This window comes from Cucurbita moschata, unplaced genomic scaffold (genome assembly GCF_002738365.1).
Source record: "Cucurbita moschata cultivar Rifu unplaced genomic scaffold, Cmos_1.0 Cmo_Scf00036, whole genome shotgun sequence".
Classification (NCBI taxonomy): domain Eukaryota; kingdom Viridiplantae; phylum Streptophyta; class Magnoliopsida; order Cucurbitales; family Cucurbitaceae; genus Cucurbita; species Cucurbita moschata.
The window spans coordinates 19,625-39,450 of NW_019268552.1; the positions used below are offsets into that span (position 1 = coordinate 19,625).

Here is a 19,826-nt window from a genome sequence, read left to right on the forward strand (position 1 = left end):
TTTTAAAAAATAAGATAGGATTGAATTAAATTGGTTAAATTGTAACTCTATTTTAAATTAAACCTAAAAAAATAAAAAATCATGACCGGATTTTAAATATTTTAAAAAATTCAATCTAATTAAATATATATATATATATATATCAACCCAACAAATTATCTTTAATTCCCACAAATATTTTATTCTCAAAATTTAATATTGCAATAAAACCTTTAAATATATATATTGGGATTTGTTAAGGCATAACATTTGAATAATATATTAGTTATATAATATATTTTATATATTATATTTTAATATTATTTTCTATATAATTTGATTAGTAGTATATTTTATTTTATTTTCAATATTTGATTAGTTTATATTTTTTTTAGGTATTAGTAGGTAGGTTGTAAACCTCGTGAATATGGATTAGAATACACACCTTTCATCTCAATTTTATTTTTGTATTCGATCTTCCCTCCAAATCTTAAAATTAAATAAAGAAATTATGTTTTTACCTCTAAAATACCTTTTAACCGTTTTAATAATAATTTTTTTTTTTTTTTTTTTTGGATCTCGTGACTTTCTTTGGACCATTTTCTTGGATGAAAACAAACCGGTGGAACCGGTTTATTCTGGAATCGCCGCAAACGACGGAGCTCACGGCTTTTCAATCAACTGTTACGGATGCCGACACGGAGTATAAATTATATATATAGTGAAAGAAAAGAGTATTACTTTTAATAATGGTTTGATTTAAATGCAAAAATAAAAAATTCTTTAAGGCAAAATAGCAAATATTCATGACCGTTGGATGGCCACCGACAGATGCTGTGCACGAGGCGGATCCCACCATTAATCCTTGATTCGACGTTGTGTTCACGGTGCCTCCTAAGTCAAAGCTAGGTGATTGTAGCGTTACTCTAACTCAATATACTCCTTCTTTCCCTCTAATATTACGTCATAAATACACTTCTTATATTTCAAATATATAATATCTATATATATTTGGTAATTTAAATTCTTAATTAACTTATAAGTTACAATTTAATATGTTTAGTGTTACAAATATTTGATAATGCATTTTATAATTACATTAATATTTTTTTTAATGAAAAATAATGAAATTGAAGGCAAAAGATGAAGGTTGAATATTTAGAATATTATAGAAAGATAAATAACACGTGCACAATAACATACGGTTCTTAACTCTTTTAGTTTGGGTAATTTAATGGGCCGTAAAATAATGGGCCGTAAAATAATGGGCTATAAAATAATGGGCCGAAAGGCATGTTGTAGCCTCAAAGCCTGTAGGGCATATCTTAGCCTAAGTAATAGACGGGTTGTATTTACGACAGTTCCGGCCCTCCATTATTTCTGCCGCAACGGAACGACGGCGTTCGAGATGGTACAGAAGTTTCAGACAGAACCGGGTCGCGCGGGAAAATTAATGGCTGCGAATTCTTCAGTGGCGAGTTCAACGTCATTTTGACGATGGTGGAATAGCTGCGTTGCTGTTCGCAGTTCGCAGCTTCTATTTGTTATCGTCTTCGGCTTTCAGTCACGTCAAGTTCCGATTGCACGAGACCGGAGTTCCAGTGTTGGGAGCTGAATACGAACTGCGAAGGTTCGAAGACGTTGTATAGCATACTGCATCGAGTTCATTGGTTCCTGTATCCTCTGCACTCTTGGCGAAGCTTGGGAGGTAAGATACTGTTGTTGATAGCTAGGTTGGGTTATTCTCTGATTTATATTTCCTGTTTGTTATATTTGAGCGAAATTAGGGTTTTATTTTGCTTCACACAATTTAAGTCTCTTAGCAACATGTATATGGGAGTATTTAGAGCTTTACTTAGTTGAATTTCTACTCGTTTTGTTCTACTTGCAGATATTAGGATATTTCATGAACTGGGTTTTCAGCATTCCATGATTTTTAGCTTCATTTTTCTGAGGAGAAGTTGTGTTTTTAGCCGAGGTTTCCATACGGGTAAGAAGCTTTTCAGTCCAAGCACAGAGGATATTATTTGTAAAGCAATTTGTGTTAATTTAAAACATAGAAGATGGAAATTCTTGGAGCAAGTATCACCAAGTCTCACCAATTCGTTGGTTTGTCGTGTTGTTCGCGAGTTTCGCACCTCTCCGCAGTTAGCTTTAGAATTCTACAATTGGGTTGAGGCAAGAGACAACATTTCACACTCATTGGAATCATGTTGTACCTTAGTTCACGTGTTAGTCAATTCTAGAAATTTTGATGATGCGCTGTCTATTATGAAGAGTTTAATGCTTAAAGATGGTAAGTCGCCATTGGAGGTTCTGGGTGGGTTGATTGATAGCTATGAAATTTGTAGTTCAAATTCGGCAGTCTTTGATGCACTGGTGAGGACTTGCACTCAGTTAGGGACTGCAGAAGGTGCATACAACGTTATCAAAAAGTTGAGAGATGAAGGTTTCTGGGTTACAATTCATGCTTGGAATAACTTCTTAAATCAGCTCTTAAAGTTGGATGAGATTGATAAGTTTTGGAATATGTATAAGGAAATGGTTGCCAGTGGTTACATTGAAAATGTGAACACTTTCAATTTGATTATATATGCCTTTTGCAAGGAATGTAAATTACTAGAAGCAATCTCTGTAGTTTATTTGATGCTGAAGATTGAAATTTGGCCTAATGTCGTTGCTTTTAATATGATCATTGATAAAGCAAGTAAAATGGGCCACATGGATCTTGCTCTAAAGCTGGCAAGGAACATGGGGGTAATTTCAGGAGGCAGTGTATTGCTTAATATAGTTTCATATAATTGTATGATTAATGGGTTCTGCAAGATAGGGAGATTAGAGTCTGCAGAAAATGTTCTTAGTGAAATGATTAAGCTGGGAGTAGATTTCAACGTGACAACATATGCCACTTTGATTGATGGATATGCTAGAAAAGGGAGTTTGGATGTGGCATTTAGGCTGTGTGAAGAAATGGTTAAAATGGGCTTGATTCCAGACACTGTTGTATATAACTCCATCGTCTACTGGCTTTACAAGGAAGGGGAATTAGAAGAAGCTTCATTTTTAATATCTGACATGATCAATAGGCATATCTTTCCAGATGAGGTTACCTTCTCAATCCTTACAAAGGGGCTCTGTATAAATGGACATCTCGATAAAGCGCTAAGAATTCACGACCACATTCTCGAAAGGAACCTTGTAAAAGATGCTTTTACTCATAACATTCTCATCAACTATATGTTCCAGAGCCAAAAGACAGCAGGTGCCAAGCAATTGCTGAGCAGTATGATCGTTCGTGGTATTGAACCCGACATAGTTACTTACGCCACTCTGATTGATGGATGTTGCAAGGAAGGAAAAATGGAAGCTGCAATTCAGATTTATGATAAAACAGTAAAGGCAAGTGGAAAATCCGACTTGGTGGTTTATAATTCTATTTTAGATGGCTTGTGCAAGCAAGGCTCAATTGATGCTGCCAAACTCTTGGTAGACAAATTACAGAAGAATGGTTTCCTCGATTCAGTAACGTATAACACATTGCTACATGGATATTGCGTTAATGGGAGGATTGAGAAGGCTTTTGCATTGTTTTTAGAAATGATTAACGTGGGGAGTTTGGCTAACATAGTTACTTTCAATATAATGATCAACTTTCTGTGCGAGATGGGATTGATCCATCAAGCCAAGGAACTGATGAGAGCAATGAGTACACAGGGGATAGTTCCTGACCTTATAACATACACGACCCTCATCACCAATTTTGTTAAGAATTGTGGCTCCGAGGATGTCATTGAGTTACATGATTATATGGTGCTTAAAGGAGCAGTTCCTGATAGGCAAACATACCAGTCTCTTGTGAGCCCTCGCCTTCAAGAACAAGGCTGAAGGGTAGCCAGTAAACATAGCGCGATTGGGATGAATGATTCCAACGAAGAACATTCTCAAACGAACAGGAAATTTCACATTTGTTGCTTCAAAACTGTTTCAAATAACAAATGCAGGTCTTTTCTCCCTGTTGTGCTTATAATTTGTTGTTGGAATAGGTGGTCACCCAGTAGTTGAATAGATCAAATGCAGATTATTACTTGTAAATTCATTACTTTTTCAGGTAGTAAAATTATATTTTTGGTTCTACAGATTCCACAACTTCCCCAACATGATCTAACTTCCTCTGGGAGTCTGTTGTTCATAGATCTCCTCTCTCATGCTGACTTACTGATGTGAGATTTCATATTGATTGGAGAGGGGAACGAAACATTTCTTTTAAGGGTGTGGAAACCTCTTCCTAGCATATGCATTTTAAAATCGTGAGGTTGACGGCGATATGTAATGGGCTAAAGCGGACAATTATCTACTAGCGGTGGCTTGGGCTGTTATAAATGGTATTAGAGCCAGACACCGGATGATGTGCCAGCGAGGACGTCGGGACCCCAAAGGGGATGGATTGTGAGACTCCACATCAGTTTGAGAAGGGAACAAAACATTTCTTATAAAGGTGTTGAAACCTTTTCTTAGCAGACGCGTTTTAAAATTATGAGGTTGACGGCGATACATAACTGGCTAAAACGGACAATATCTGCTAGCGGTGGCTTGGGTTGTTACAAATGGTATCAGAGCTAGACACTAGGCGGTGTGCAAGCGAGGACATTGGGTTCTCAAAGGAGGTGGATTGTGAGATCCCACATCGGTTGGAGAGGGTAACAAAGCATTCTTTATAAGCGTGTGGAAATCTCTCCCTTGCAGACATGTTTTAAAACTGTGAAGCTGACAGCGATACATATCGGGAAAATAGACAATATCTACTAGCGATGATTTGGGCTGTTACAAATGGTATCAAAGCCAGACACTGGGCGATGTGCTAGCGAGGACGTCAGACCCTCAAAGGGGGTGGATTGTGAGATTCCACGTCGATTAGAGAGGGGAATCAAACATTTTCTTGGGTGTGTGAACTTCTCCCTAATAGATGCATTTATAACTATGAGACTAACGATGATATGTAACAAGCTAAAATGGATAATATCTGCTAGTGATAGCTTGGGTTGTTACAAATGGCATCAAAGCCCGACACTGGGCAGTATGCCAGCAAGAATGCTGGGCCCCCAAGGGAGGTGGACTGTAAGATCCCACATTGGGTTGGAGAGTGGAACGAAGCATTCCTTATAAGGGTGTGAAAACCTCTTCCTAGCATAGACACATTTTAAAACTGTGAGGCTGAAAACGATACGAAACGGGCTAAAGCACACGATATCGGCTACGCTGTTACATCTATTTTGAGAGTTTTACTATTTGTCATACCTTCTTTCAAGTTTAATCCCGGGATCAACATGAAAAAGACCCAAGATTTGCTGGAGAATATTCGCTAAGAATTTGAAAAAAATAGTTGAAAACTCAAAAACTAGTATCCACAATTAGGCCACTATGACAGGTAGAACCGACGGACCCACCATTACTAATTGAATCAAGGACTAGCCCCTTGCCCATCTCAACTGTCGAAATCGTTATCCTTAAGCCTCATCCTCTCTCAGATTTCCACTCCTTTCTTGCGGACCAGAACCACCATCGCCAATGAATGAAGATAAGACTTCACTCAAACAATAACCCCAGCCCTTCTCTGCACCTCCTCTTCTCCGCCAATCTACACCTTCCTCCTCCGCTGCTACACCATGTCTTGTTCAAATCTCACCATGTTGGTGTCCTCAAAATCCGCCGTCTCTGATGCCTCCTCCCTTTCATTCCGATCAGTTCTAAGCCCTTTTAAGCTCCCTTCCCACAACTCAACCTCAACCTACCCTACCAGATCATGGTCAGTTACCCCAATTCATTGCGGTCTTCGGGATCTCCGAGACCGTATCGATTCAGTGAAGAACACCCAGAAGATCACTGAAGCTATGAAGCTTGTCGCCGCTGCCAAAGTCCGCAGAGCTCAAGAAGCTGTCGTTAATGGAAGACCCTTCTCAGAAGCCTTGGTTGAGGTCCTTTACAACATCAATGAGCAACTTCAAACAGAAGACGTAGATGTTCCTTTAACCAAAGTAAGACCAGTCAAGAAAGTTGCATTAGTTGTTGTCACCGGCGACAGAGGTCTTTGCGGCGGTTTCAACAACGCCATCATTAAGAAAGCTGAAGCCAGAATCTCGGAATTGAAGGAATTGGGTCTTGAGTACACTGTCATCAGCGTTGGCAAAAAGGGTAACTCCTACTTCCTCCGTCGGCCTTACATTCCGGTCGATAAGTTCCTCGAAGGCGGCACGCTTCCGACAGCCAAAGAAGCTCAAGCCATTGCTGATGATGTCTTCTCCCTCTTCATCAGTGAGGAGGTTGACAAAGTAGAGCTTTTGTACACCAAATTCGTGTCATTGGTGAAATCCGACCCTGTTATTCACACCCTTCTTCCGCTCTCGCCCAAGGGCGAGATCTGCGACATAAACGGTGTCTGTGTCGACGCCGCCGAAGATGAATTTTTCAGGTTGACAACAAAGGAAGGGAAGCTGACAGTGGAGAGGGATACGGTGAGGACAAGCACCTCAGATTTCTCCCCAATTTTGGAGTTTGAGCAAGACCCAGTTCAGATCTTGGATGCTTTATTGCCTCTGTATTTAAACAGCCAGATTTTGAGGTCACTGCAGGAGTCTCTGGCCAGTGAGCTCGCTGCTAGAATGAGCGCCATGAGCAGTGCCAGTGACAATGCTTCTGAGCTGAAGAGGACTCTGTCGATTGTGTACAACAGACAGCGCCAAGCTAAGATCACTGGAGAAATATTGGAGATTGTTGCTGGTGCTAATGCCTTGACATGATCTCTTCCTTCCCTTCCCTTATATACTTCAACCCATGTTTCTATATCCCACTCATATCATTCAATTCTGCAATTTTATCAAATATATGCGAACTGTAAGCCTTTCATATTCCTGCGAACTTTATATTCCCTTGGAACTGTCAACTTTTTAAAGCAATTCCAGTCTCTGCTGCTTATATTCTATCGTAATTCCTTCTCTCGAACTGATCGAATTATGTTCCAGTTTTAATTTCATCGAATTCATTTTAGATGCCTCCATTTGGATCGGTTAATATACATTTTCATGTGTTTCTCTTTCACTTTTGTATATCATTGATATACGTCTTTATTAATAGACATTGATGGGTTAATTGACGTTTAATGCTAATCAAGATGGTTGATGTACGATAATAAACATTTAGACTCGTGGGGTCTAGATATTTTTCAGTGGAAGAAACTATATTTACGAGATGATGTTTTTTTTCTATTCAAATGTGATGAATAAGTATAAAAATAATAATTAAATTTCAAGCTTAGTCGGTTCTATGTCAAATAGGTCTATAGATTTTTTTGAAGTGTCTTGGTTTGTAAACTTTACTTTTATGTATATTAGATCCTTAAATTTTAGAATATGTCTAATAAGTCTCTAAACTTAATAATTATGATAGTCCACATTGGTTGAGAAGGAGATCAGAACATCGCAGACGCGTTTTAAAGCCTTGAGGGGAAGCTCGAAAGGGAAAACCCAAATAGGACAATATCTACTAGTGGTGAATTTGGGGCCGTTACAATGGTATCAAAGTCAGACACCGGGCCATGTGCCAGCCTTCTCGCTGTTCCTCGAAGGGGGTAGACATGAGGCGGTGAGCCAGTAAAGACACTGAGCCCCGAAGGGAGGTGGATTTGGGGGTGGTTCCACATTGATTGGAGAAAAGGAACAAGTGCCTGTGAGAACACGAGCCCGAAAGTAGGTGGATTTGGGAGTGGTCCCACATCGATTGGAGAAAAGGAACGAGTGACAGCGAGGACTTGGGCTCCGAAGGGGGGTGGGGGTGGTCCCACATCGATTGGAGAAAAGGAACAAGTGCCAGCGAGGATTGTGATAGTCCAACATTGATTGGGGAGGAGAACAGAACAACCCTGGAAAGCCGAGAACCAATTAAAACAATTAAATTAATTTTAGTGGACCATAATTAAGAGAATAAAATCATTATTTAACCTATATATTATTTACCGCTAGCATTGAAATAAGGATAAATGGTGAAGAAAAAGGAACGTAGGGTGGAAATTAAATCTTAACCGATTAGGTATGATCATCACATGAGGGATTATGCATGCGTGTCAGTCTTAATCAGTGATTAATGATTAAGTATGTTTTGAGAGGTACGTTGACGTGGCAATTTCTGATTGCGCCTTTCCATTGGCGACCCATCACACAACCAATTAACTCAAGAACCATTTCGCACCGTTGATTAATTCCCTCCCTTTCAACGGAAAATCACAGGCTTTTACTGGACCATAATCTCGTGCTTGCTAGCTGCTTCGGATGGCTGTGAGCGTAGCCATTTCTTCTTTTGGCTGTTTATCGGCGGAGCATTGCATGGTGTGTGCTAATTGAAGCTTTCGTCCTTTTCTACGTATTGGGATCTAGTTTGTTTGTTTTAATCTCTCTTTAATTATTGTTCTATAGCGCAATTCTAGAGGAGATTGTTTGGGAGTGCGATCTGAAGCTTGTTTGAAGGAATAGTTCTGGTTTTGAGTTGAACGGAGAAGAAGAAGAAGAAGAAGAGTAGAAACCGGAGTTTTCGTACTGTCGTCGTTTAGTTCCTTATGGAGGTGGCACTTCAAGCACAAGTGTCGGGGAGTTGGAGGAGCACGAATTTGAGTGAGGCACAAGCGGGGAGTTTGAAGTTCAGACTCATTCATGGAAATAGAGCATCGTCTACTATTTCTACTTCACTGGTATTTTCCATTTTCGTTGTTGGTGCCACTGTTCTGCGTGTTTTGATTTTCTATTTCTTTGGTTGTTATGATCTTTGGTTCGAATGATATTCATTGGAGTTCTTATTTGTCGCTGGTTTGTTTCTTTCTTGAGTGAACTCCTTTTCACTTATCTATCCGTTATCTATCAATTTGGAGGATATGTGTCGTCTTTATTATGTAATCTTTGTTGAAATATACGTCGAAATGTACTGTGGAACCGATCAATTTCAATATCTCATGGGAAGAGTTCTGAAAGATGTATTAATTTTTATATTTCTGAGATTTGGAATTGAGATTGATGTACCTGAACCTGCGTTTATTGCTTTACTTTTATGGGTTCAGTCTCCCTTATGGTTCAGAGGGCATCTTGTAGCCGGGAGGTCGTTCAGAATTGTTGCCTGTGCCCGTCATTCAGGTTTTTTCAGTTGTTCTTCGCGTTTATATTTCGTAGTTTGGTTTCCTATCCGTAATTTTTAAAAGTTCAAAACTGAATATGAACCCTTGTAGATTCTTCAAGGAGGAGATCTAGGAAAATGTCAACAGCGAGACTTGAAAGCTCTGCACCAAAAGGATTCAAACCCAAAGTTCCTGTTGGAGCAAGCAGCCCTAAAAAAGATCAGAGTCGAGATGAAGAGAAACAAGGCTCTGCAACGCTAAAATCTAGTACACCCACAGAGCCCAATCAGAAAGCACTTAAATTGAAGGTAGGGGATGAGGAGGACTTAGCAGCTAAAAAGAACGATGCAGAAGTTAAAGGATCTTTGACAAGTAAATCTACTTCTGTTGGTGAAAATACTGCAGCAATAGACAATGGAATGGCAGGTAGGTTAAGTGGGATAGAAAAAAGATCACTGGAGAAAGGAGAGGAGAATGAACCAGGTGAAACATTTTCAGATGTCCTAGATAACTCTGCGGAAGATGAACCCCTCGAGACAGAAGAAAATTTAGCTGAGGAAGAATCTTTAAAGCTAAAATTGGAGATGGAAGCAAAAGCAAAGAGACAGGAAATTGAGAGACTGGCTAAGGAAAACTTTTTCGGTGGAAATCAAGTGTTTGTTTTTCCTCCAGTTGTTAAACCTGATCAAAATATAGAGTTGTTCTTTAATAGGAGTCTTTCCATTCTGAATGGAGAGCCAGATGTTTTGGTCATGGGAGCATTCAATGACTGGAATTGGAAATCTTTCACAATGAGGCTAAACAAAGCAAATCTAGATGGGGATTGGTGGTCTTGTCAGATTCATGTTCCCAAAGAGGCTTACAAGATAGACTTCGTCTTCTTTAATGGTAAAGATGTCTATGAAAATAATAATGGAAAGGATTTCTGCATATTTGTGGAAGGCGGAATGGATGCCTCTACGTTTGAAGATTTATTATTGGAGGAGAAACGTAAAGAACTGGAAAGAGTTGCAAAAGAGAGGGCTGAAAGGGAAAGACAAGAAGAAGAGACGAGGCGAATAGAAGCTGAGAAGGTTGCTAGTGAAGCTGACAGAGCCCAGGCGAAGGCAGAGACTGAAAAAATAAGAGAGATGGTAAAACAGCTTTCAAAAATGGCAGTGAAATCTGTTGATAATGTTTGGTTCATTAAACCTGCTGAGTTTAAAGGTGGAGACTCAGTCAGGTTATACTATAATAAAAAATCAGGTCCTCTGGCTCATGCAAAAGAGCTTTGGATTCATGGTGGGCGTAATAATTGGACAGATGGATTATCCATTATTGAAAGGCTTGTCTTTGCTGAGATAAAAGACGATTGTGATTGGTGGTATGCTGATGGTACGTGTAAATGTGTCTTATATTCCTTTTATATTGTGGCAGCATGTAGATCTGAGTAACTCATGTGTATTTACGAAGTAGTGAAAATTTTCTAGAAAATTCTACATATGCTTAGAAGCCTAGAGGACTTTTTCTCTTAAATAACCCTTTGAAGACAATCGCTTCTGATGACTGAGCAAAAATGCTAGGCCTGAAAAATGTAGAGCTCTTATTACCATCCATCTTGTTGCTTGGATTGTTTTACATGCAAGGCCTTTCTACAGCAAATAACTGATGTTTGGCTGATCTAACTTTCAAGAATAAGAAAAATCCTGTCCAATAGAAAAAATGTAGAGAAAAACATCAGGTGTTCTGTGTGGCTCCGCCATAATATTTCACAAGTTCTTTCCCTCCACAAAATAAAGATCCTTCGTAATAGAAATTTTTGAAAGATTTTGAAGGTAGTTATCCCCAAATTATACATAATGTGATATTTAGCAACCAAAATGATTTGTCTGCTTGTGGTCAAGGTTGTTAATCATTATTGGATGGGAGGGAGAATGTTACCATTTTTGGTTTTCAGACCAACATCTTCTCTAATGGCTCTAGAAAAATGTATGTGGGGGATTAAATGAGGCTTAAATTTATAGGTGCCCTTGGTTTAAGTGGGAAAATTTTAATCGAGTACTCTGACCTCTTTATTTGAAGGCTGATGTTAAATGTCATTTTTATAGTTAGCATTGAGTTTCATCGCATATGCACCACTCTACATTTTTGCAGTAATAGTACCTGACCGAGCCATTGTTCTGGATTGGGTTCTTGCTGATGGACCACCAAAAAAGGCAAATATTTATGATAACAACAAACATCTTGATTTCCATGCCATTGTTCCAAAAGTCATTTCTGAGGAGCTTTACTGGGCTGAGGAAGAACATCAGATTTATAGGAAACTTCAGGAAGAGAGAAGATTAAGGGAGGAGGCTGTTCGTGCCAAGGTCGATTCACCAAAAATTTACAGTGGACTCAAAATTTAATTTCCTTTTAATTGAAAGTAACAATTCTACACAGATATCGTTACAGAATACCGAAATTTTTAGGTTTTCATATATCTTGGCTCAATGCAGATGATATCAAGTATCCTGAATTGCTGCCTAATTGCTTTATTTGTTTTCTTTCTTTATTCAGTTATTCTGTAACCTAGTCTAATTGTTTGTCTGAAAAGGTACTCGGGATATTCGTGTTTTGCCTGAGGGCTTAACTATCCAACCTTTTTTTTATCGGTCCCTTCTTTTGAGTACACCAAATGTGGTGGTGGCTTGCTATCAATAAGATTTTCTTATGGAATCTTTGGTTCGTGCAGAATGGGAGGATTTTTAGGACTCCAGTTTTTCTGAATCATTTTTCTTCATGCTTTATGTTGGTTTAAATGTAAACAACTCTTTATAGACTAGTCTTTCTACTTTAATTTTCAATTTCAAAGCTTTACTGTAATACACATTTTGGTGTTCTGGGAGTCCTTGACCTCCCTTTTGTTCATCTATCAATGAAAGTGTCTCTTGTAAAAAGAAATCAAATTTTATTGTCTCTACTAATTTGTACGTCTCTTTGTTATAGGCTGAAAAAACTGCCCGTATGAAATCTGAGACAAAGGAAAGAACCATGAAAAACTTTTTGTTGTCACAGAAGCACATAGTGTTTACTGATCCTCTTGAGGTTCAAGCAGGAAGCACAGTGACAGTCTTTTACAATCCTACCAATACCCCTCTGAATGGAAAACCCGAAGTATGGTTCAGAGGTTCATTTAATCGTTGGTCCCACCGTAAGGGTCCATTGCTACCACAAAAAATGTTGCCTGCAGATGGTGGCAGCCATGTGAAAGCCACTGGTGAGACTCCATTTCTAAAACCTTTTAATCATTTGGTAGATTAATGGCGTCCTTAATGTTTTCTAACCTGCAATTTTGATGCAAAATTCTCTCTTTACTCTCTCTATTTGTCCTTTAGGATATGCTTGTTTATGTTGTTTTTATTTGTTTCGGCAGTTAAGGTTCCGTTGGACGCATATATGATGGATTTTGTATTTTCTGAATTGGAAGATGGTGGGATATTTGACAATAAGAATGGCATGGATTACCATATACCTGTGACGGGTGGAATAATTAAGGAGCCACCATTGCACATTGTGCATATAGCTGTAGAAATGGCCCCTATTGCAAAGGTATTTCATTCCGAGTTGATTTATTATTACTATTTTTCGATGAAAAATAAGATCTTTTTATTAGAGAACATGAAAGAATATATCAGGACGTATAAAAAGCTAGCCCAACAAAAGGAGCTTAAAGAAGGCAGGGTGTTCCAATCCAAAATAAGAAGCTCTAGATAATAACTACAATTCATTGTACTCTTTGTTCTTCTAAGATTAACGAAGTAGGACTATTTTTGCAATTCACGAACTATAGAGTGTTGGAACACTGCTAAAATAGTTGGTTTAAAAAAGCGATTTTGTGTTTAAAAAATAAAAAAGAAAGAAAGAAAAAAGCTATTTTGTGAACTATTTTCTTTACTAGCCTTTTGATGAGGAACTCCAAAGATTCGCCTGTTAATCTCTAGATCCTAGAACTGAATCGAATAATGTGGTACCAAAGAAGCCTTGATACCAAAAGATACGACAATACTTGTGATCTGGTTAGGGTGATCCTTTAGTTTTATTAACCCTTCTCATATGAAATTCTTGGAATTTGATCTAACAACTTTGTTGAATAACCAGACCTTTCGATCTAAATTATCCAAGAACCCAAAAAACGATAAGAAATCAACCCAAGGGAAAGTTTAGGAACGGATTACCTTGTTGATCAAGATCAAGAGTAAAGAAACCTCGTTTCTAAACTCGTGATTTGAATCACTCCACAAGATAGCTTGATCAAGACTACTTAAATGACTCTAGTATGCAAATCTAAACACAAGAAATGCAAAGGAACAAGCTCATGGCTTAAGAAGCATAATATGCAAACTTCATTTTAATATCCAAAATCTTTTTACTAAATCAACAACATGAACGACTATTTATAGCATTGAAAATAAACCTTAAAGGGTCATCAATAACATAATAGGCACTAGCTAATTGTAACTTATAATCTTAAAGATAATTCTCTAAAACTTAAAAAATACAATAAAACCTCTTTAATCCAAATATCATGTATGGATCTTGTCATCCACGATGAAATCTTTGTGGCATGATTAAGACACTTTATTTCGTATCACTTTATGACTCAAACACTAAACACCTTCAAATCAATTCACATCAATTTAAAGGATTAGGTTAGATAGAAGTTGTCTTAAGATCGAAGCTTTTGAGACAATAAAAACAAGTTCCTTAATTTAGATTTGAACACTAGACAAGATAAGATGGTCAATCCTACTTGAATCTGTCTTACTTATAGGATATTGTGGTGATAAATATGTTTTCCCACTTTTGTTAATGTAGATATTATAAGATAGTAGTACTCATACATTTGTATCTCTTTATTTACTTTGCTATCCAGGTTGGAGGTCTTGGTGATGTTGTGACTAGTTTATCCCGTGCCATTCAAGATTTGAACCACAATGTGGACATTGTTCTTCCTAAATATGACTGTCTGAACCTCAGCAATGTAAGTTTTATTTCCAATTAGTTCGTAAATCTTCCTACATTTTAATCTTTTTATTACTGAATATATATATATATATATATATATACACACACACGAGCTTGTCCCATTTTCTCACTTTTTTACCGTTCATAGAATACACATTTGATGAAAACCTTGAAATATTTGCGACCTGCTTGGTTTCATTGTAATGATTTCAGCAAAAGATGTTTGCTAAGAATATTTAGTGATGTATTGCGAGACGATCCTCATGTGTTAGTGTGCCAGATTGATCAAGTTTTTGCCTAAACAGAGCTTTTCGTAGTTCCTCCTTTTTACTATATCCTCAGGTTCAGGGTCTCCAAAAGATGCACATTATGAATGTTGATTGTCTTGAAACATTGTAAATGCTTTTTCACAATGGATCTTTCTTCTTGTTTTCCTTGCTCTCAGTATTTACACGTTGACAGTTTGACAAAAAGAAAAAAAAAATCATGATGTAGGTGGAAAATTTTCACCATCGACAAAATTATTTCTGGGGCGGAACAGAAATAAAAGTCTGGTTCGGAAAAGTGGAAGGGCTCTCTGTTTACTTTTTGGAGCCTCAAAATGGGTAAATCTTATAACTATGTCTTTTAAATATTTAGGTTTTCATGACATGATGTGATCTAGAATAGGTGTATTATTGGATTTTATTTCTGCCTTGGCTTTTGGTTGCTAAAGGAGAGGAATATCCACTTGTGACTGGTGCATTTTTTTTTCTTTCTATATATTGATTCTCATTTCTTATCTCGTCAGAAAGATTGATTGATAAGGTCCAGTTCCGTCGCGTATGCAACTCCTTGTGGTATCGTGCCTCAGAAACTATTCGTTGGAAGGATATTCTGACGACACCCTCGAGGCTTACTTGTTTGACAACCCCCTTCGGCTTCTATTTCTCTCTTGTTTCGTTTGATTTTTCCCCTAACAAAATCCTTCTATTTTCTTATGAAGTATGAGAACGTATATCTGTTTCCTTTGTTGGCACCTTTAGGCTTGCACTTGAGCTTCATCTTTACAGGATCACTTCAAATAAATATCTAATATATTTATATCCACTTCTTAGATTGTTTTGGTCAGGTTGTATATATGGTTGTGCAAATGATGGGGAGAGGTTTGCTTTCTTTTGTAATGCTGCTCTTGAATTCTTACTCCAAGGAGGATTTCATCCTGTAAGTATCACTTAACTAATACTAATTGGTAGTGGTTTTATTATGTAAGTTTCTCTAACCTGTTCTGTATTATTCGTGAATGGAGCAAAAAATAACATGTTGATTGCGAATGTTTATTATTTTTGTGAGAGAAAATTTCATTCATGTTTGAAATTTACAAAAAAGGGGTGTGTATCCATAATGTTTACAAAAAAAAAAAAAAAAATCTTCCCAATGTACAATGAGGGAGGTATGACTATAGGAAGCAAAAGTATTAGACAATTTACACTAAGATATAGCATGGTAAACAATATTGTCAAAGAACTTTGTATAAGTTTGTGTCTTCTCCGTGAATACTCTTGAATTTCTTTCTTTCCTTATATTCCATAATGATATTTTTCCATAGCAAGACTTTTACATTCTTGAAGGGTTGGTACGATAAGGCCATGTCCAATAAATCCCTCACCTCTCTAGAAAAAGCGAGATGTCATCTGAATATATTGAGAATCCTTGTTAAGAAATTTTAAGAAATTTTGAGCTTATATGTATGGTATAAATTAGTGGCTTTGTGATATGTTGTCCTTCTTGCCTAACGGGCACCATCTTATGAGAGACTACTTAGGCAATTAGATCTTTGATGGATATTTTAATTCTCCTTCTATACATGTGTATCATGACGACAAATGGTTACATTCTTAATTATATTTTGTCTTCGGCAGGATATTATCCATTGCCATGATTGGTCTAGTGCACCAGTTGCTTGGTTATTCAAGGAACAATACATGCACTATGGCCTTACTAAAGCGCGGGTTGTCTTCACTATTCACAATTTAGAGTTCGGAGCGCAGCTTATTGGGAAAGCAATGTTGTTCTCGGACAAGGCTACAACTGTTAGTAATTTCTTGTTATTAAGCAATAAATAGTTTGACCATGCATAATTTTCGATGCATTATTTCTGGATATTGATTACTTTCTGATTCTTACTAGGTGTGCTGGCCTATCAGTCCTTTTAGTGTGAATTCATTGTTCTCTGACGTTTTAAAATTTAACTGAATTTCTTTCTTTCAAGATTATTCCTCCTTCAAGAAGTTACGCACGCATGATATCTTTGAAAATCTTTTATCCTGGTTCAATATCTTCAATTCTTAACAAGAGATTGAATATTTCTCGATCTTTTGATGTGCCAAGAGTCAAATGTTTCTTGATTGGCTCTCAGTCAATCTAGATGTTAATATTTTTGATACCTTGAACTAATATAATATAATATCCCCATTATGTTTACTTAATTGATCGGAATGTTAATAAAAGGAGATGAGATAGAAAGCCTAAGTTGTGGTCATATTTGATTGTGGCCTTCTCTGTGATTGATTTGTAGTTTTTCCTTCATTATCGATCAATTTTTTTTGCGTGTGTGTATATGCAGGTGTCTCCTACATACTCAAAGGAGGTCGCGGGAAATCCTGTCATTGCTCCCCATCTCTACAAGTTTCATGGCATAGTGAATGGAATTGACCCTGACATATGGGACCCATATAATGACAAGTTTATTCCTGTAAGTGTGTATAGATTCTCTTGGTCCCTTGCTTTTCTTCTTTTGCAACTATTTTTAGTACCCTTCTCAAAAAAAGTTATTAAGTTAATGCAACTAATCAAATTTCCTAAAAGTTGATGTATTCAAGTGCAAAAATGCCAGAGTAAAGTATTGCTTCTCCACAAATTTACTCCAAAGATTCTCTTATATGGATAGATTTTCACTTTTTACCCATTGATTGAAGTTTATGTGTTTACCTCTTATTTTGCTGTTTTTTCTCAAAGAGAAATTTAGTACTGGAATTATGGCTTTTGAAATAATCTGTTATTAACCTGATTTAACTGCCTTTTACTTTGGAACTGTATTATTTATGAAGTTTATTCTGATGTCGATTTATATGAACTTTCCAGGTATCTTACACTTCCGAGAATGTTGTTGAGGGAAAAAGGGCTGCTAAGGAAGCATTACAACAGAGACTTGGCCTAAGTAGGTCCGATCTTCCTTTAGTAGGAATTATCACTCGCCTAACTCATCAAAAGGGTATTCATCTGATCAAGCATGCTATCTGGCGAGCTCTAGATCGGGGTGGACAGGTTTATCTTCTCATGTTGCTTCCTTGTTTTTTCTTGAAACTACAGTATGGTTCCTTTTTAGTCTTACAGCTAATATTTGGTTTTTGTTCTAATGTCAAGCCTGCTTTACTAAGAAATGTAATTAAATTAGGATTAGGTCCTAGATGTTGTTGCTAATGAGTTGTGGTATTGCAGGTCGTGTTGCTTGGTTCAGCTCCTGATCCACGCATTCAAAATGATTTTGTGAATTTAGCGAATCAGTTGCACTCATCTTATGCAGACCGAGCTTGCCTTTATTTGACTTATGATGAGCCTCTTTCGCACTTGGTATGTTGATGCAGAACTCAATTCAGTAGTTGTTCCGATTTAGTTATTAACCCATCTATTCAATAATTGCAGATTTATGCTGGTGCAGATATGATACTGGTCCCTTCAATTTTTGAGCCATGTGGTCTAACTCAGCTCACTGCAATGAGATATGGTTCCGTTCCTGTTGTTCGAAAAACTGGAGGTTTGGGCAACATTTTTGTCTCGTAAAGAGTGACATATTCCCTTTTTAGCTACCTATTTCTTGCTGATAGGGTTTCTAGGACTAATAGTTTCTCTTTAACTTAAATTTGCAACATCTGCATTTAAAGTTGTTATGCAATAATGGAAAGAAAACCATATATATTATAATGAGACCCCAAGGGGTGGCCTGATTAGCTCATATCTGTGATCTTTCATTAACACCTTTCTAGAGGTAGCATGTTCGAATCTTTAGTTGAAGCTTAATGCAGGAGAAAAAAAATAAAAAAAAGTCTTGATGTGTTAGAGTTTGGGCCTTCGGGGTGGTGTGCTTTTTTATTATATTATAGTGGAAAATTTTCCTTTCTTTTAAAAAATTATGAACATAGCTCAAATAAAATGCCAGTGATAGGAATGGGTCATAAAGTGTGAGATCTCACATTTGTTGGGGAGGAGAACGAAACATTCTTTATAAAGGTGTGGAAACCTCTCCCTAACAGACCCGTTTTAAAAACCTTGAGGGGAAGCTCGAAAGGAAAAGTCCAAAGAAGACAGGATTTGGTAAAGAATGTAAAAGCTGAAAATGTAAAACCATTACCATTTTTGAAACTTAGTAAAAAAATAAAAAAGGCATTTTTCGTTTCAACAACGCAACTAATTATACGCTTAAGTCTCTATTATTATTTGTAGGACTTCATGACACAGTGTTTGATGTCGATCATGATAAAGAAAGAGCACAAGCAGCAGGCCTTGAACCAAATGGATTCAATTTTGAAGGAGCAGATCCATCTGGTGTTGATTATGCTCTTAATAGGTAAGTTAACACGCATAATCTGATGAGCAAGTTTTATTATTCATTACAAGTTTTCTTCCGTTCATATGTTTTCTTCATACCGGCTGCCCGGGTATCCCAAGACAAAGTGAACAAAAGTGACAAACTCTACTACTTTACTTGCTGATGATTGATTACTATAAGTTCTCTTCGTTTTGTTTATCTGGTTAGACGAACATGGGACAAAGGTTGAGAGCGATGGGTACCACCACCATCATTCTCCTCCCATTTAAATGATCATATACATGTTACAGTAATTTCTATTCAAGAAATTTCGTTTTTCATTTCAGAGCAATCTCTGCATGGTATAACGATCGAAGTTGGTTCCATTCATTGTGCAAGAGAGTGATGGAGCAAGACTGGTCTTGGAATCGGCCTGCTCTCGACTACTTGGAGCTTTATCATGCAGCACGAAAATGAAAAACCAGATGAACAATTGAAGAAGGGAGCAATGTCAGGGCCAATCTGCCTCAAACTCAACGTAATGTACAGGTTTAGTTATAATTCTGGCTTTCATCCCTCGTATTTAAAAGATACCTCTTTATCACGTAGTGACTTGACTGCCTTTATTATTAGACCAAGGACTCATTTTTTCTGTACATTGAGAACATATTTCAGCTTTGACATAAATGCCATCGCTTTAGTGAGCAGCAATATGTTCTGATGTCCTCAAAAAAAAAAAAAAAAAAAAAAAAAAAAAAAAAAAAAAAAAAAAAAAAAAAGAANGAAAGAAATGGAATCTAATAATAGGATTAAGTGGTTTATGCAGAGTCACTTATTCACCACTGAAATTGTTCATTATTTTTTTGGTATTTATTATTATAGTTTTGATGGTTGAAGTTGCTTCTGCTAGGACAGCCATTCAGGTGGTAGATGGTGGTAGAAATGATAGTTTTAATACTGCCTGTGGGGTTGTCAACTGTCATAAACCAAAGCTTTTTGGAAGATAGCAATTGGTTTTGATATCTATGCCCCATTTAATGCTCTTTATCTCAAAGATGAGAATAGTTCAAAAGATTTTGGGTGAAAAAAGTAACAAGGGAAGTGGGATTTGGTGATCTTAGATCATCTAAAATTTTAAGCAAG

At 37.1% G+C, this 19,826-nt stretch overlaps 3 protein-coding genes across 3 annotated transcripts; all 3 read left to right on the forward strand.

Annotated features, from left to right (window-relative positions):
- Window positions 1-1,363: 1,363 nt before the first annotated feature.
- Window positions 1,364-4,115, forward strand: LOC111431321 (pentatricopeptide repeat-containing protein At1g11710, mitochondrial). The gene is made up of 2 exons (XM_023067912.1): window positions 1,364-1,687; window positions 1,871-4,115. The coding sequence occupies exon 2, from the start codon at window positions 1,909-1,911 to the stop codon at window positions 3,862-3,864; it is 1,956 nt and encodes a 651-aa protein (XP_022923680.1). The 5' UTR covers window positions 1,364-1,687; window positions 1,871-1,908; the 3' UTR covers window positions 3,865-4,115.
- A 1,264-nt stretch (window positions 4,116-5,379) lies between these two features.
- On the forward strand, window positions 5,380-6,961 carry LOC111431710 (ATP synthase gamma chain, chloroplastic). The gene has a single exon (XM_023068421.1). The coding sequence runs from the start codon at window positions 5,643-5,645 to the stop codon at window positions 6,771-6,773; it is 1,131 nt and encodes a 376-aa protein (XP_022924189.1). The 5' UTR covers window positions 5,380-5,642; the 3' UTR covers window positions 6,774-6,961.
- Window positions 6,962-8,228: 1,267 nt separating this feature from the next.
- Window positions 8,229-19,396, forward strand: LOC111431709 (starch synthase 3, chloroplastic/amyloplastic). The gene is made up of 17 exons (XM_023068420.1): window positions 8,229-8,354; window positions 8,442-8,713; window positions 9,077-9,149; window positions 9,242-10,504; window positions 11,264-11,478; window positions 12,098-12,368; window positions 12,525-12,700; window positions 14,025-14,132; window positions 14,612-14,721; window positions 15,214-15,319; window positions 16,018-16,188; window positions 16,722-16,850; window positions 17,240-17,422; window positions 17,597-17,728; window positions 17,801-17,912; window positions 18,599-18,722; window positions 19,031-19,396. Exons 2-17 carry the CDS (start codon window positions 8,582-8,584, stop codon window positions 19,158-19,160), a joined length of 3,435 nt encoding a protein of 1,144 aa, XP_022924188.1. The 5' UTR covers window positions 8,229-8,354; window positions 8,442-8,581; the 3' UTR covers window positions 19,161-19,396.
- The last annotated feature ends 430 nt before the right edge of the window (window positions 19,397-19,826 follow it).